The sequence below is a fragment of the Balaenoptera musculus genome, chromosome 4 (genome assembly GCF_009873245.2).
Source record: "Balaenoptera musculus isolate JJ_BM4_2016_0621 chromosome 4, mBalMus1.pri.v3, whole genome shotgun sequence".
Lineage (NCBI taxonomy): Eukaryota > Metazoa > Chordata > Mammalia > Artiodactyla > Balaenopteridae > Balaenoptera > Balaenoptera musculus.
The window spans coordinates 134,230,766-134,245,771 of NC_045788.1; the positions used below are offsets into that span (position 1 = coordinate 134,230,766).

Sequence of the window (15,006 nt, forward strand, 5' to 3'; positions counted from 1 at the left end):
TATATTTTGTCTGAGGACTGGACATTTCCACCAGGAGAAAGTGCCTAGAGAAAATTGTTAGTACCTACTGTCCCAAATGGAATAGCACCCATTGTAAATAACTAAGTTGACACACTTGCAACATTCACTTGTTCAGCAAATACTTACTGTGTGCTTGCAAGGAGTAAGTGATGTCAAAATTAATAAGATGTTGTCCTTATTCTTAAAATCATATTCTCATGCGTCGGTGGGGGACACAGACTGCAGACCAGTATTTGTAGTCTTATGTGATAAGTGCTCTAATAGATGGACCAAGTTTTCAGGTGTCCCCCTCAAGCACTCACCCCACCCTCCCTCTTCTCCATACCCACTCTACAGGGATTTGGTTAAATTTGGTACCAGCTTCCCCATGACTTTTGTCACTTCTTGATAGTTTAGCTAAAACTAAACTGGAACTAAAACGTTTCTGTCCCCAGCATCCCATGTCCGCCTGCTGCTTCAACCCTACCTGCCACAGACTTGACACATCACCCAGTCCCTTCACGGTCTCCCAGACCACTCACTTCAAGCGTTTGTTTCATGAGTTTCCTAACATTGTAGATCAGAGCTGGTGGGACTGGTGGTGGGTGAGTCATTGGAGACATTTCTCAGTGTGTTCTGCCATCAAGCTAGATCCCTTAATCACCTCTCCATCTTTTCCTCCCTCCACCTCTCTTGAGAAACAAATTCTTCTCCTGGTCTCCTGTAGAATAGTTTCACCCATATTCAGGAGCCTCTGGGGTCTCACTTCCTGTACCAAATACTTGGTAAACAAATGCAGTTCTCATCCTTGGAGAAATTCTGTTAAATAAAAATTTCTCTTTGACCCATCCAAGTGTTTACCAAGTGCTCTGGCAGCCCTGGAGGAGCAAACAAGTCTGCCTTAGGAGTCAAGAAAGTTCCACAGAGGGTGATATCTGAGCAACAGTTCTTTTTATTGGCATTTTCTTCCTAGACTTAGTGCCCTCAGGTCACATAAGGGAGCACATGACCCAGCCTCAGCCAGTCAGAGCTCTCCACTCCCTGGGCCCACCCTCAGGGTGATTGGTCCAAGGGGTGGACACCTGCTATACCTGATCCAATGCAATGCTCTCCTCTGACATCTGAAACGTGAGTAGAGGCACAAAGAGACAGCATGGGAGCTGAGACATCTTCTGGGAGGACCCTAGAGAGTAGGTTCTCCAGCTGAGGGCACTGAGTGAAGGCCTTGAGCAAACTGACCTCTCTCCTTCCTGAGGCCTGGATAAGCTGCTGCCCTTTAGATTCTGTGAGCTAGCTCAGTTGCCTTCTCCCAGATCCTCCCCCCGGCGCCCCCATTTTTTTTCATGAGTTAGCTAGAGTTGGTTTCAATTTTACCAAGAGAAGAAAGTCTAACTTTAATTGAAGGGTGAGTTGACATTCTTCTGCTCTGGTGGAAGTCTAGACAATCAGAATCAGTTCTGAGAATCAGAGCCACCTGCCACTCTACGAAAAGCTGGGTAAATACTAACAAATGTTTACCCTCTAAATTCTTTTTTAAAATCCTCTTTTAAAATCTTGTGGTAATTATATCACACCAGACAAATCATAATGCAGCAGAGCTGATTAGACTTTTATTTAGAAGAGATGCGTTCTGATCACCCAGGAAAGCTTTGGTAACCTTGATTTGATTTGGTACAAACCTTGGTACCATCAGCCACAAATCCCAGAGGAAGCCATTCTTGGAGACAGTGAACCAAATCCATTCTACATTGATTTTAATTTTAATTTTTAAAATTTTTGGCTGGATTGGGTCTTTGTTGCTGCACACAGGCTTTCTCTAGTTGCAGCGAGCGGGAGCTACTCTTCGTTGCGGTGTGCGGGCTTCTCATTGCAGTGGCTTCTCTTGTTGCGGATCATGGGCTCTAGCCATGTGGGCTTCAGTAGTTGTGGCATGCAGGCTCAATAGTTGTGGCTCGCGGGCTCTAGAGCACAGGCTCAGTAGTTGTGGCACGGGCTTAGTTGCTCCGTGGCATGTGGGATCTTCCAGGACCAGGGATCGAACCTGTGCCCCCTGCATTGGCAGGCGGATTCTTAACCACTGCGCCACCAGGGAATTCCCTCTACGTTGATTTTAAATAATTCCCATTTCAGAGGAAGGCCTTCATCTGACCTGATCTGCTAATCTTGGAGAAAACTTACTATAGGACAAAGAAAGAAAAGGTGTCTGAATCTGGGACTCAGTTTACTCTGTTCCTGTCTCCACCAGGGTTGGTGAAACATGCAAATCTCTTCCCCAGTCACTGACTTGAACACACACTGTGGTGCTGGAACCTCTCCCTCCTAGTCCAGCTACATAGGTTTTGCCCAGACAGTGATTAATTGCTGTGAGCCTAAACATTTTAGATTTAAGGGATTTTGCACAAAATATTGTTAATACCTGAAGTTCTTTCCCACCAGTCTAGCTTATAATGGAGCCTACACGGATCTAATTCCCGCCCAAGAACACATCTCCCTGGCAAACTCTCAGCCCAGCTCCCCAGAAAGTGGGTAAAGTTGGATCAAGCAGGGAAAATGTCCTTGGATCCCATGTAACTAACTGTGTCTGGGTGTCAGTGGGAAGACAGTGGCTTTTGCTCCTTAGGAAATACCTTTGGAGCTAGTCCTGACCTCATGTCTAACATGACAAGCCCTCTAAGGAGTTTCCACAACAAGAGTCAGGGGTTAGGGATTAAATGGAACAAAATCTCACTGAATGCTCTTTGAGAGGTCAAGTTACGAGAAATCTTGCAAGTGACTATTGAGCTGACATAAGCATACCAAATCTGTGTTTTTCCTATAAACCCAAAATCCTATAAATATAAAAATCTTTGTGAAAGAAATGATCCCACCTTACCACATCACATTGCTTTTTTATCAAATTCCACTCCAAGGCCCACTTCCTTCAGGAAATTATTTCTCCAGTGGTATCATTGAGGATATTTTTGGTTGAGGGGGACAGAAAGCCTACCTCCAAAGGACTTAATAAAGGGAATTTATTGGCCCATAAACTAAAACAGTCCAGTGGGAAATAAAGGCTTTGGGCACAGTCTGCTCAGGACTCTAGCCTCTGTAATTTTCTCAGTTCTCCTCTTTATGTTGGCTTTTGCCCTCAGATTGGCTTTTCTCATGGTGAAAAAATGGCTCCAGCAATTCCAGACTCAGATTTGTGTTTAACACCATCCAGCACAAGAGAGGGCATCTGTGTTCCAGAATTCCCCATGGAAGTCCTTCCTGTCACTCTGAGGCTTACTTAGGTCATGGGTCCAGCTTGGCCCCAGTGAGTGAAGCTGGAGATAGGATGCACTGATTAGATTAACCTAGGTCTCTTATTTCAGCCTTGCACTGGGAGTAGTTTCAGCTTTCTTAGAGCCATATGGATTCCAAAATGCAAATTAGGGGGTGTTGGATTAAGGAAGAGAAAAATGCATAATGAGGAAGCAACCAACAAGAGAGTATGTATTTTATCTTCAAATTCACTTAAGTTCTAATGTTTTGCTCCCATTTTAGTGCATTCTGTATTCCTAGTCACCGTGGATTACATTTTTATCTATCTTTGTGTCTACTGTTTTATCCTGCCCTGTAAGCATCTCAAATATATGGATGAAGCCCAGCCCTAACTATATAAACAAACCAACACTTTTGCTGGAGAGCCTGTGAGATGATGATGCGGAAAATATGAAAAAAAGAAAAATAGTCAGAAGTCTATCTCATCCTCTCAAAAAAAAAAAAAAAAAGGCTTGGCATTTAATTCTAACCTTTATTAAATCATGGGGCTGGTTGTAGACCACTGTCTGAAGACAGGGAAAAACATTTTATTGTAGTCCAGGGGACCCCTCCAAAAGCCAAACTAGATAAACTTCACAGAAGTTGGTACAAAATATATTTTTCTCTTTGCCTACTGAAAGCCACTTGTAGAAATTCAGCTAATCACAATCTCTCTAAATTAATCAGTCTGGTAGGCAAGATCCTATTTCTCTCTTTTTTTACACACACACAAACACACACCACATACTTTTTTTTTTTTTTTTTTTTGGCTGCGTTGGGTCTTCGTTGCTGCACACAGACTTTCTCTAGTTTCTCTAGTTGGGGCGAGCAGGGGCTACTCTTAGTTGCAGTGCACGGGCTTCTCATTGCAGTGGCTTCTCTTGTTGCGGAACATGGGCTCTAGCCATGCGGGCTTCAGTAGTCGTGGCACATGGGCTCTAGGGCACAGTCTCAGTAGTTGTGGCACACAGGCTTAGTTGCTCCACGGCATGTGGAATCTTCCCAGACCAGGGCTCGAACCCATGTCCCCTGCACTGGGAGGGGGATTCTTAACCACTGTGCCACCAGGGAAGCCCAAGATCTTATTTCTCTTTGAAGCAGAGACAACAATATAAGTAACAGATATTTGTAAAACATTTGAATGAATCGTTTGATGTCTAAGGTAACAAAAACTAAAAATGACTGTTTTGTCTACATATACAACTTGAATTTCATGGACTTGATTCAGAGCACAGGCCATCAACTGTTATGCAGATGGGTTCTCCTGTAGAATAAGGTAATACAGCCATTACTTATAGCTATTACCGGTAGACTAGTCATTTCCTGATCCACAGTAGCATCACCAGCACCACCATCAACATCAACCACCACCACAACCATCAACATCAACATCAACCACCACCACAACCATCAACATCAACCACCACCACCACCATCAACATCAACCACCACCAACACCATCAACATCAACCACCACCACCATCAACATCAACCACCACCACAACCATCAACATCAACATCAACCACCACCACCACCGTCAACATCAACCACCACCAACACCATCAACATCAACCACCACCACCACCATCAACATCAACCACCACCACCACCATCAACATCAACAACCACCAACACCATCAACATCAACCACCACCAACATCAACATCAACCACCACCACCATCAACATCAACCACCAACAACACCATCAACATCAACCACCATCAACATCAGGCATCAACCACCACCACCACCACCATCAACATCAACCAACACCAACACCATCAACATCAACCACCGACACCACCATCATCAACACCAACCATCAACCACTACCAATACTACCATCACTACCATCAACATCAACCACCACCACCACCACCACCACCATCAACCATTATCACCACCACCACAACAGGGCTTATATTTACATATTTATTTTACTTTCCAAAATACATTCGTATGCATGATCTCATTAGCTCTTATCTACTTTGTAAGATTGGCAGAAAACTGGCATCACTATCCTCACTTTATCTGTAAGGAAACTAAGGTCCAGAGGGGTGAAGTGATGTGTGCAAGGACAACAAAGTGGTCAACAGTCAAACTCAGACTAGAGTCTGGTTCTTCTGACTCCAAAACTAATGCTTTTTTTAATGGTCCCCACCCTCTCAGTGAAAATGAAGAACTTCTGAAAATGAAGATGTTGATATTGACAACTTCGGTTCGATATTCCAGTCAGAGTTTTCAGAATGAATAGCCCTCTGGGACCATATATCCCAACCCTCACATGTTCCAGATGAGCCACTAGCCACTCAAAGTTCATGTGACCCTCTAGAAGCTGAATTTTCATCCAAGGGATTTGACTCCAAATTCAGCCTTCTTTCCATGACAAGAGGCCACCTTCATGTATACACCAAGAGTTTCCCAGACTACTCTAAGAACACTGGATGTTCCATGCCCTTTCCTGGAACACAAGCTTTTCCAGTGAAGGTTGAGTTGGGCTGGAAGCCACTACCCCTGCTCATCTCAAAGCACCAGAAAGCCTGAGAAGGAAACAGGATGCTGGCTTTTGGTCACACCCCCATCCACCAGTGGCTCAGTGATGCTCTTCCAGCCCCACTCAAAGGCTCGACTCCTCTCTCAAGGTTTCAGTTAAACCCAAAGCTTCTCCCCAAAGCAAGAAGTTTGGGCCTCTTCTATGGAGGCCTGCTTGCCTCGACTTTCAATGGATTCCTTGGATTTCGGTGTGGGGCTGCTGTTTCCACACATTATCCCCAGGCTGGCCTGGTTGGGCTGCAGGACAGCTCTGTTGGTAACGGGCAGTGAAGAGCATTTGGCTGCCTTGCTCTGGAGCCCTTTCTTCTTAAGTTCAGAGGTCAAATTTGAGTAATAAATATCTTCCAAGGATTTATCATTCTTTCTGAGGACGTTGCTGGCCAGTCGGAAGAGAAAAATCACTCCGTAGATGCCAATGATGGTGAGGATATACCAGGTGGCACTGGTCCCATCTGGAAGCTTCAGGGCCCTGGTGGAGTTGGTGCTGTTCCTTCCCTCTAAGTGGTCCCTCAGCAGGTGCCCCAGGACAGGGCTGGCCTGGGTCTGGTTGGGGGCTCCCTGGTCTCCTGAGAAACAGAGAGGTCCAGATGAGACCCAGCATTCTGGGCTGAAGTTTGCCTGGCCAGGCCAATAGCAGTGTCTTTACATCAGTGGGAAAATGGGACTGCTGAAAGAGGCTTTCTCTGTTCAATGGGCAGAAGCCTAACAACATACGTGTCAATATATTCTTTTTAGACAGGAGAAAATCACACAAAAGTTTAATAACATGTATACATGGGGGAGACCCAGGAAAACTGAATAACTCCCATGTCAATATATTTTTAACAATCAAGAGAGTTCAAAACACCAAATTCTTGAATAGGAAATGCAGCATCATAAAGACGTCAATTGTCCCTAAGATCATCTGTAAAACTAACATAATTGCAATTAAAAGATCAGTAGGATTTTTTTGTGAAATAGACAAACTCTGCATACTGAAAAAGTTTTCCTAATTAGGAAAACTCTGAAAGAGTGATGAGTGGAAATTAGTTTAGCCAGAAATTTAAACCTAGCCAGCCAGAAAAATGTTTACTATTTTTTGAATGAATGAGTGCTTTATTTGTCCACAGCCGAGCTGGGGCTTACTGGGCTTTGCAAAGGGCATGAGGGGCTGTTCAGAACCAAGTACAGCTTTCCCTAAAAAGTCTCCCTATAAAACTACAATAGCTAAAACAGTGTGACATAATACATAGACAGGAAGACCAATGGAATAGAGTAACAACATCAGTAGAGTTGGAATTGGAATTTGGTAGATAATAAAGGGGTATTTGTAATCAGGAAGGAAAAGATGGATTATTCAATAAGTAGCATTAAAACAAGATAGCAATGAGTTCACATCTCTCACCTCATGCCCCAAAACAGTCCAGATAAATCAAAGATTTTAACATTAAAAAAAGAAACAATTTAAAGTACTAGAAAATAGCATGGTAGATTTTTTTCCCCCTTATCATCTCAGAGTGGGATATCCCTTTCTAAGCAAAACACAAAAATTCAGAGGTGCAAAAAAAAAGAAGAAAGAAAGAAAATGCTAAATTCAACTACATAGAAAATTTTAAAGTGATTGCATACTATAAAACCAGAAGACAGGGCCTTCCCTGGTGGTGCAGTGGTTGAGAATCCACCTGCCAATGCAGGGGACATGGGTTCGAGCCCTGGTTTGGGAGGATCCCACATGCCACGGAGCAACTGGGCCCGTGAGCCACAATTGCTGAGCCTGCACGTCTGGAGCCTGTGCTCCGCAACAAGAGAGGCCGCGATAGCGAAAGGCCCCGCGCACCGCGATGAAGAGTGGCCCCCACTCACCGCAACTAGAGGAAGCCCACGCACAGAAACGAAGACCCAACACAGCCAAAAAATAAATAAATAAATAAATTTATTTAAAAAAAAAAAAAAAAAACCAGAAGACAAATGACAAACCAGAGAAAAATGGCAATTTATGCCACTAAACTTCTTAATAAGCTTCAGTTCTATAAGAAAAAGTCCAAAACCCCAGTAGAAAATATGCAAAGGATATGGGCAATTAGGTTGGAAAAAGAAATGGACCTTGAACATAAGAAAAGCTTCTCAGTATCACTCATAATAGCAGAAATGCAAATTAAAACTGCAGCAAGATAACATTTTGTTATCTATCAGGTTTGCAAACTCATGATGTCTCAGAATACACTGGATATGTCTGCAGGGTTGTCAGGCCCTTGCTTAATTGCTGGTGAGAGTGTAAATTTATACAACCAATATGGAAGGCAGATTGACAAGGTCTATTGACATTACAAACGCATTTACCTTTGACATAGTGATTCTACCTGTAGGAATTTATCCTAAAAGTACGCTGGAACATGTCCAAAACAATGCATGTTTAAGGTTAGTCATTGCAGCATTGCTTGTGATGACTAATGCTTAAGAACAGCCTGAATAGCATCAATTGGGAGATGGTTTAATCCATTTTGGAACATCCGTGTAGTGGAATACTATGCAGCCATAAAAAGTAACAAAGAATTTTCTTGGTACTAAATCTTTTTCTTTTTTTCTTTCTTTTTTTTTTAATAAATTTATTTATTTATTTATTTATTTTTGGCTGTGTTGGGTCTTCGTTTCTCTGCGAAGGCTTTCTCCAGTTGCGGCGAGCGGGGGCCACTCTTCATCGCGGTGCACGGGCCTCTCACTGTCGCGGCCTCTCCCGTTGCAGAGCACAGGCTCCAGACACGCAGGCTCAGTAGTTGTGGCTCACAGGCTTAGTTGCTCCGCGGCATGTGGGATCTTCCCAGACCAGGGCTCGAACCCATGTCCCCTGCATTGGCGGGCAGATTCTCAACCACTGTGCCACCAGGGAAGCCTGGTACTAAATCTTAACAAATAAAAAAGTGTATAGTGATACAGCTGATACGATCCTATGCATAAAGGAGGGTATGTTATTTGCTTGAAGCTTATATACGTGTAAAATATCTCTGGGAGAATATACAGAAATTGGTACCTGAGGTTGCCCATGGGGAAGAGAACTGGAGCAGGGGACGTACTTTTCACAGATGCCCTTTTGTACATTTTGTACCATGTGTATTTATTTTCAAAAAGAAATTAATTTAAAAATGGAAGAGTACAAGTGGGCACTTTCCTGGTCTCCTTAGTGAAGTGCCCCTGGGTAAAGACACTGTGTGCCCTTCCAAGACCAGAAGATTAAGATCTTAACTGCTGTTTAACTCAAAACTGTTTTCTCTACTAGGAGAGCCAGTGAAAATGAAATGATTAAAGTCAGAGAAGTAGTACTGTGAGACATTTTCCAGCTGTTTTATAGGTTCAAATTCTCACTTCTTGGTCTATGTAAACACAAATGTATCCAGACATGTCATAGGATAAATCCCATCACCTGCTGGGTAGACCAAAGGTGTTCCATAAGTGCTTTCTATTTGATATTCACCTGTTGTTAATTCATTTTGCTAATGCAAGGCTCAGAGAGACCAGTAGTTTTATTATAGTTAATTGTCAAATGAATGAATAATCTATTACTTTGAGATTAAGGGAGAAACCATTTAAAAATAACTGCACAAACCACATGTGACACAGCCCAAATTAACAGATTTCATTATATAAAATTTGTCACTCATAAGAAACAGTACAGTGATAAGGAATTTTTTACCGCTGTTGATAGAATGGTTTGAGAACTTAAATAAGGAAAGGAAAAATGTTCCCATAATTACTGAAAAACAAATCAACTCAACAAGAACATCACAAACTTTAATCAGGGCAAGAGAACTTGTTTAAACCTGGAACGCATGTATAAACTTATAGACCTTTCTGTGGATTGTTATAGAATGATGTAATATGTTCAAATACATATAAAATATATCCAAATAAGAACTACAGAACATTAAATTATTTGAAAGCCAGTCCATTTTCCACATGAAAGAAACTCAGTATTTTAATTATTGCAGTACATTGTTCTTTACCTTTCTTTTTAAATGTATAAGTTAGATGGTATCTTCTGTATCCTATAGAAGAGACAAAGCTTTTCATCTGTGCTGCTTTGCACTTATAAATTAATAATGTGACATATATAAGAAATTCTGCTCATCCTTGCGTCAGAGCAGAATACTCACGTTCCATGAGGTGGTCTTTTCCTTGACTCTTAAGGAGGCAAGTATAAGCAGCTGCCATTGAAAGAGAATAACTTCTTTTTGCAAATGATCACATTCCTACTGAAGTCAGGCTGCACTGAGGTTCAAGAGAAGATAGCAACGAGACGCCCAAAGAATCTTAGGGCAGCACCAAATAGAAACTCAGCAGAGAGAAATTGGACTCATTTTCTCTCCTTCAATTAATCAGAGGATCGAAGTCGATCTGTCATCTGTTGGCTCAGAATAGAAAGCACTTCCTGGCTTTGGCTTGCTGAGAAGATCCAAAGCACAAGAGTTGTTTAAAAACATGCTGGTACCAAGGAGCCTCCAGCTCTCGCAGGTCCCATCCAGGACAGCGGTGGCAGGAAGCTCTCCGAGGCTGGCTTACAGCCTGGAGGGTTCCTGAAATTCCCTGTTCTGCACCTGTTGCAGGTGTGGCCGATTGTCAGGTGTGGCAGAAACCCGTTGTCATAGGGCCAGGAAACTCCCTGGTCAAGAGTCACCAGCTTCCTCTAGGACTGTCCCGGATGAAGAAACCCAGACAGGAACGAGCCTGTGCAGGAGGACACAGCTGAGGGAGTTGGGTCCCCCTCAGGGCTGGGTGGGTGATGGGCTCATGGGTCAGCCTGTGAGGAACGGGGCTTCTCTTTCCCACACCCCTGAATCACAGGCCACATTGGAATCAAAGCAGATTTAACTAGAACGGGTGAGAAGAAGAGTCCGGGAGAAAAGGTCGGAAGACTTGGGCCGGGTCTGTGATGCAGCCATTGTTCTCTGAATCCTCACTAATGTGGCCCTGACCTGCCTAACTCATGAGGCTCGCTGGCTTTTAAGATGTAATTTGATCAAATTTCCATCAATGAGGGACTAGATAAGTAAATTTTAAAATAGGCCATATGATTCAGAAATTCCACTCCTAGGTATATATATACCCAGGAGAAATGCAATCGAATATCTAGACAAAGACTTGTGTATGAATGTTCAAAGCAACATGATTCATAATAGCAAAAAAGTGGAAACTATCCAAATGTCCATCAACTGATGAACAGATAAGTAAAATGTGGTCTATCCATATAATGGAATATTATTTGGGAATAAAAAGGAATAAAGTACTGATACATGCTACAACATAGATGAACCTTGGAAGCATTATGCTAAGTGAAAGAAGCCAGTTACAAAGGACAACATGTTGTATGATTCCATGTATATGAAAGGTCAAGAATAGACAAGTCTATAAAGGCAGAAAGTAGATTAGTGGTTGCCTAAGGTTGGGGTGGGGGACTAAGGGGTGATAACTAAGGGATACAGGGCTTATTTGGGGAATGATTAAAGTGTTCTGCAATTGATTTGGTGATATTTGTGAACATACTAAAATCCATTGAATCATAGACTTTTAGTGGGTGAATTTTTTTGTAAGAAATCTGATTATTCAAATTTATTACCGTCAAGAATTATGCAATGATGCTGTAGTTTTCTTAACAAATAGAAAACAGACTGTGTACAACAGTGAACTCTATAGCACTAGCATCCACGAGGTAAAAATGAATGTCTCATTCATAGGATGTGGATTGTATTTCAATAATATAATATACGTACACAATGGAATACTACCCGGCTATGAAACAATGAGGAAGCTATTTGTGTACTGATGTGTAAAGATCTCCAAGATGTTTTGTTAAATGGAAACAGCAAAGAAGAGAGTATGTTACCATCTATGTAAGAAAGTAGGGGGAAAAATCATCCAGATCTGATTTTGCTCGTATAGGCATTGAAGAGCCCCTTAAAGGATGCCCAAGAAAGTAAGAGCAAGAGGAACCTGGGGAGGCGAGAACTGGGTAGATGGAGGGCAGGTGTGGGAGGGAGAATGCTCACTGTATATTCTTTATGAATATAAAGAAGTTTAACAGTGTTAAACACACCCATTCATTAAATGTAAATCTTTGTCAAAGCTCTATCTAGGCTCTTGCTGTCTCTTGCTGTGGGATGGCTGGACCCTGGTACCTCTGGCTCTGCCACAGAGACAGGGATTCCCAACACCCACCGTGAGAGGTGAGAAGGGGCAGATTGGAGATCCTTCATGATAAAGGGCAAATGGGAACTTCCCTGGTGGCGCAGTGGTTAAGAATCCACCTGCCAATGCAGGGAACACGGGTTCGAGCCCTGGTCCGAGAAGATCCCACATGCCACGGAGCAACTAAGCTCGTGCACCACAGCTACTGAGCCTGCGCACCTAGAGCCCGTGCTCTGCAACTAGGACAGGCCACCGCAATGAGAAGCCCGCGCACTGCAACGAAGACCCAACGCAGCCAATAAATTAAAAAAATTTTTAAAAGAGGGGCAAATGGCAGTGAGGAGGGCTGGGAGTCAGGGTTCTAGTTCCCAATTTGTCCTTGTTGTGTAACCCTGGGCAAGTCCCCACCCCTCCTGCAGTTTCCTCCCCTGCAAGGTGGAGGAGCAGCAGGGTCAATATCCTCGGGTCCCAGGGAGACAGGGAGGAAGCCTGGGGTGTAGGGAAGAGCTGCTCCTTGTGAGGGTGTCTGAACAGGAAGGCTGCCAGCACCGGCCGCCTCGGGAGAGGGAGAACACGCCTGGGCAGCTGGCGCCCAAGAGGTGCAGGCTTTGGAGCGTATGTCATCCGTGAAGTCAGAAGGTTTTGGCATTCAGTTCCACAGGATGTCAGTGTGGGACGCTGGGAGGGATAAGCTCCAGAAAAATAAGGGAGATGTAAGGAGAGGTGGCCTTTGGTCTCATCCGTACCACCAAGGGAGCCCTGACATTAGGAAATAGCTCTGTGCCAGGCGTTTTCTTCCTGGATTCTGCCTCTTAGAATTCCTGCAAGGCGGGAGTGTCATTCCCAGTTAAAGAGGGGAACGCTCTTTCAGGCTCAGAGAAGAGACTTACCCAAAGTCATACAGCTTGTAGGTGCCAAAGGCCTTCTCCTTCCACACCGCGAATGTCACCTTCAAGCTGGACCCAGAGTCCCATGAATTCTCCCGACTGCTTGTCCTACAGGTTGACTTGTAGACTGTCATTGCTGAGACATATCCATGACCTTGAAACCCTCCCTGTTGGCCGAAATTAAACTGTTATGTTAAAAGTCAAGGTAATAGGTACCTTACAGTTGAGGGTGTCTAGAGGGGGCAGGAGGGGGGCTCTAGGGTGCTGGTCATGTCCTGTTTCAGGGGTTTGTTCAACTTGGGGCACATCCTAGAATTGTGTTCACTTTTCTGCATGTATGTTCTACTTCATTTCAAACCTCACCTTGCTGTTTAACATGGAAAGCCCTGATAGGCGACGGGAAAATAAAGTTGAAGGCTTATCTAGAAAAATACAAATGCTGTTTTTAAAAAGGGTTCTATAGTCTGTCATGGCTGTGGCCACATGATACCATCTAAGGAAAAGTGCCCTGTGCCTGGGGTGGGGATGGTCAAGATCATGGCCACAGGGCCTGGGCAGCTGCCTGCCTTCTTATGCAGTGTGGGTGATGCCAACTATTTGTCATTCCCGAATGCTTACATAACAGCGAAATGTACCACCACGTGCGCCAAGAATTTCCTTCCCACTTATGTATGTCTCCTCTGGCCTTCTGGTTCAGTCTAGACAAATACCAACCTCAAGGCAGTCAAGGAAAGCCACTCACTCAGTAAATATTTGACTGAGCTGGGACAAATATCCTCCTTCCTCTGGGAGGAAGGACCCCAATACCCTCTGGCTCCTTTGACGTTAGAACCTGAACTCTCCCAGGGGGCCATGGCTTTTTTTGTTACTGAAGAGCCAGTCAGCTTAGAGAATGGCTAAATTGGGAACCAAGGTGGCAGTGATATGGATTTGACATTCCAAAACAGAGGAAAAAAAAGAAAAGAAACAAGTGCTTTTGCATTTCATGGGGCCAGAAATGGTATTTTTTAAATGTCAATAAATAAATGCCTATATCCACACTTGACCTTCTTTCTAAGAAGTATTTTCTGGGTGTGGGAGGAAGACCCCACCAACCAAGTCTGACACCCTGCACTGTGAAAGGACATTAAAGCTGATGTCCAGGAGTCGTACGGCCAAGAACACAGATTCCAAGAGTCGTACGGCCAAGAACACAGATTCCAGGTGTTTCTGCCTTTGCAGGGGGTACAACCTCCCAGAGGACTTTTAAAAGATGGTTTGCATATTTTAAAAAGTCTCTAACTTATATATCACTCCTGCCCTTCCTTTCACCTTTGTTGTCGTCTTCTAGCACTTAGGGACATTACTCTTCTCTGCTGTCTCCAGGGAGTTACAGAGGAAAGCTCAGAGCCTTTGGAATTGGAGGACCCAGGTTCTAGTTGGGGCTTTCTCACTTATTAATTGAGGGACTGTGGTCAAGTCACTTCCCTGACCTGAACTTCTGCTGTAAACAAAGGATAATAAATTGTGATGACATGAAGGACTCCAAGGGGCAAATAGAGTCACATCTCATTTCTTCTCCCAATTAAGTACTTGAGCCCTTGGTTGTCTGATTCATAGGAAATCTTATATTTATTTCCCTCTTAAGGGCTCCCAGGTTGACCAGGACTCCCAGGAACTTTGTCCAGAGTAGGGAAGGAGGGCAGCCTGACTCCTTCAGCCAAGCCCAGAGGACTAGAGTCTGAATAATCCTCTGCCGCTGTTGCCTCCAGCTGCCACATGGGGCCGCTGTTGAACACTGACCTTGCACAGTCTGTCAGATGAGGATGAGCAAGTCTTCAAAGACTGAAAAAATGAACCCACAAGAGAAGGCATTAGCTCTAAACAGCTGCCTGTTGCTAGTTCACACCACAGAACTGACACAGAAGACTGTTCTGCTCCCTCTCTGGTTCCCTTGCTTCAGCCCTGGGGAGGTCAGACACCACAGTAACAAGGCGGGAGCAGAAACAGAAGAGCAGTGATGGAAGGAAGAAGGCGTCCCCCACTGCCCCCCTGCAGTTCTCCTGCCCCTGCAGCCTGAGCTGGAGACGGGGGAGCTTCAACCTGAGATCGAGCTCAGAATTTTGATTATGACATGAGACTGCATG

At 43.9% G+C, this 15,006-nt stretch overlaps 1 protein-coding gene across 2 annotated transcripts; it reads right to left on the bottom strand.

Moving 5' to 3' along the window:
* Window positions 1–5,261: 5,261 nt before the first annotated feature.
* On the bottom strand, window positions 5,262–12,935 carry SMIM34A (small integral membrane protein 34A). Of its 2 annotated transcripts, none has more exons than XM_036851260.1 (2): window positions 12,884–12,935; window positions 5,262–6,403 (listed from the first exon to the last, which is right to left on the bottom strand). In XM_036851260.1, the coding sequence occupies exons 1-2, from the start codon at window positions 12,891–12,893 to the stop codon at window positions 5,934–5,936; spliced, it is 480 nt and encodes a 159-aa protein (XP_036707155.1). In that variant the 5' UTR covers window positions 12,894–12,935; the 3' UTR covers window positions 5,262–5,933. The 2 variants fall into 2 exon arrangements, with proteins under 2 accessions (XP_036707155.1, XP_036707156.1); XM_036851261.1 differs by lacking the exon at window positions 12,884–12,935 and adding an exon at window positions 9,965–10,021.
* Between the last annotated feature and the right edge of the window lie 2,071 nt (window positions 12,936–15,006).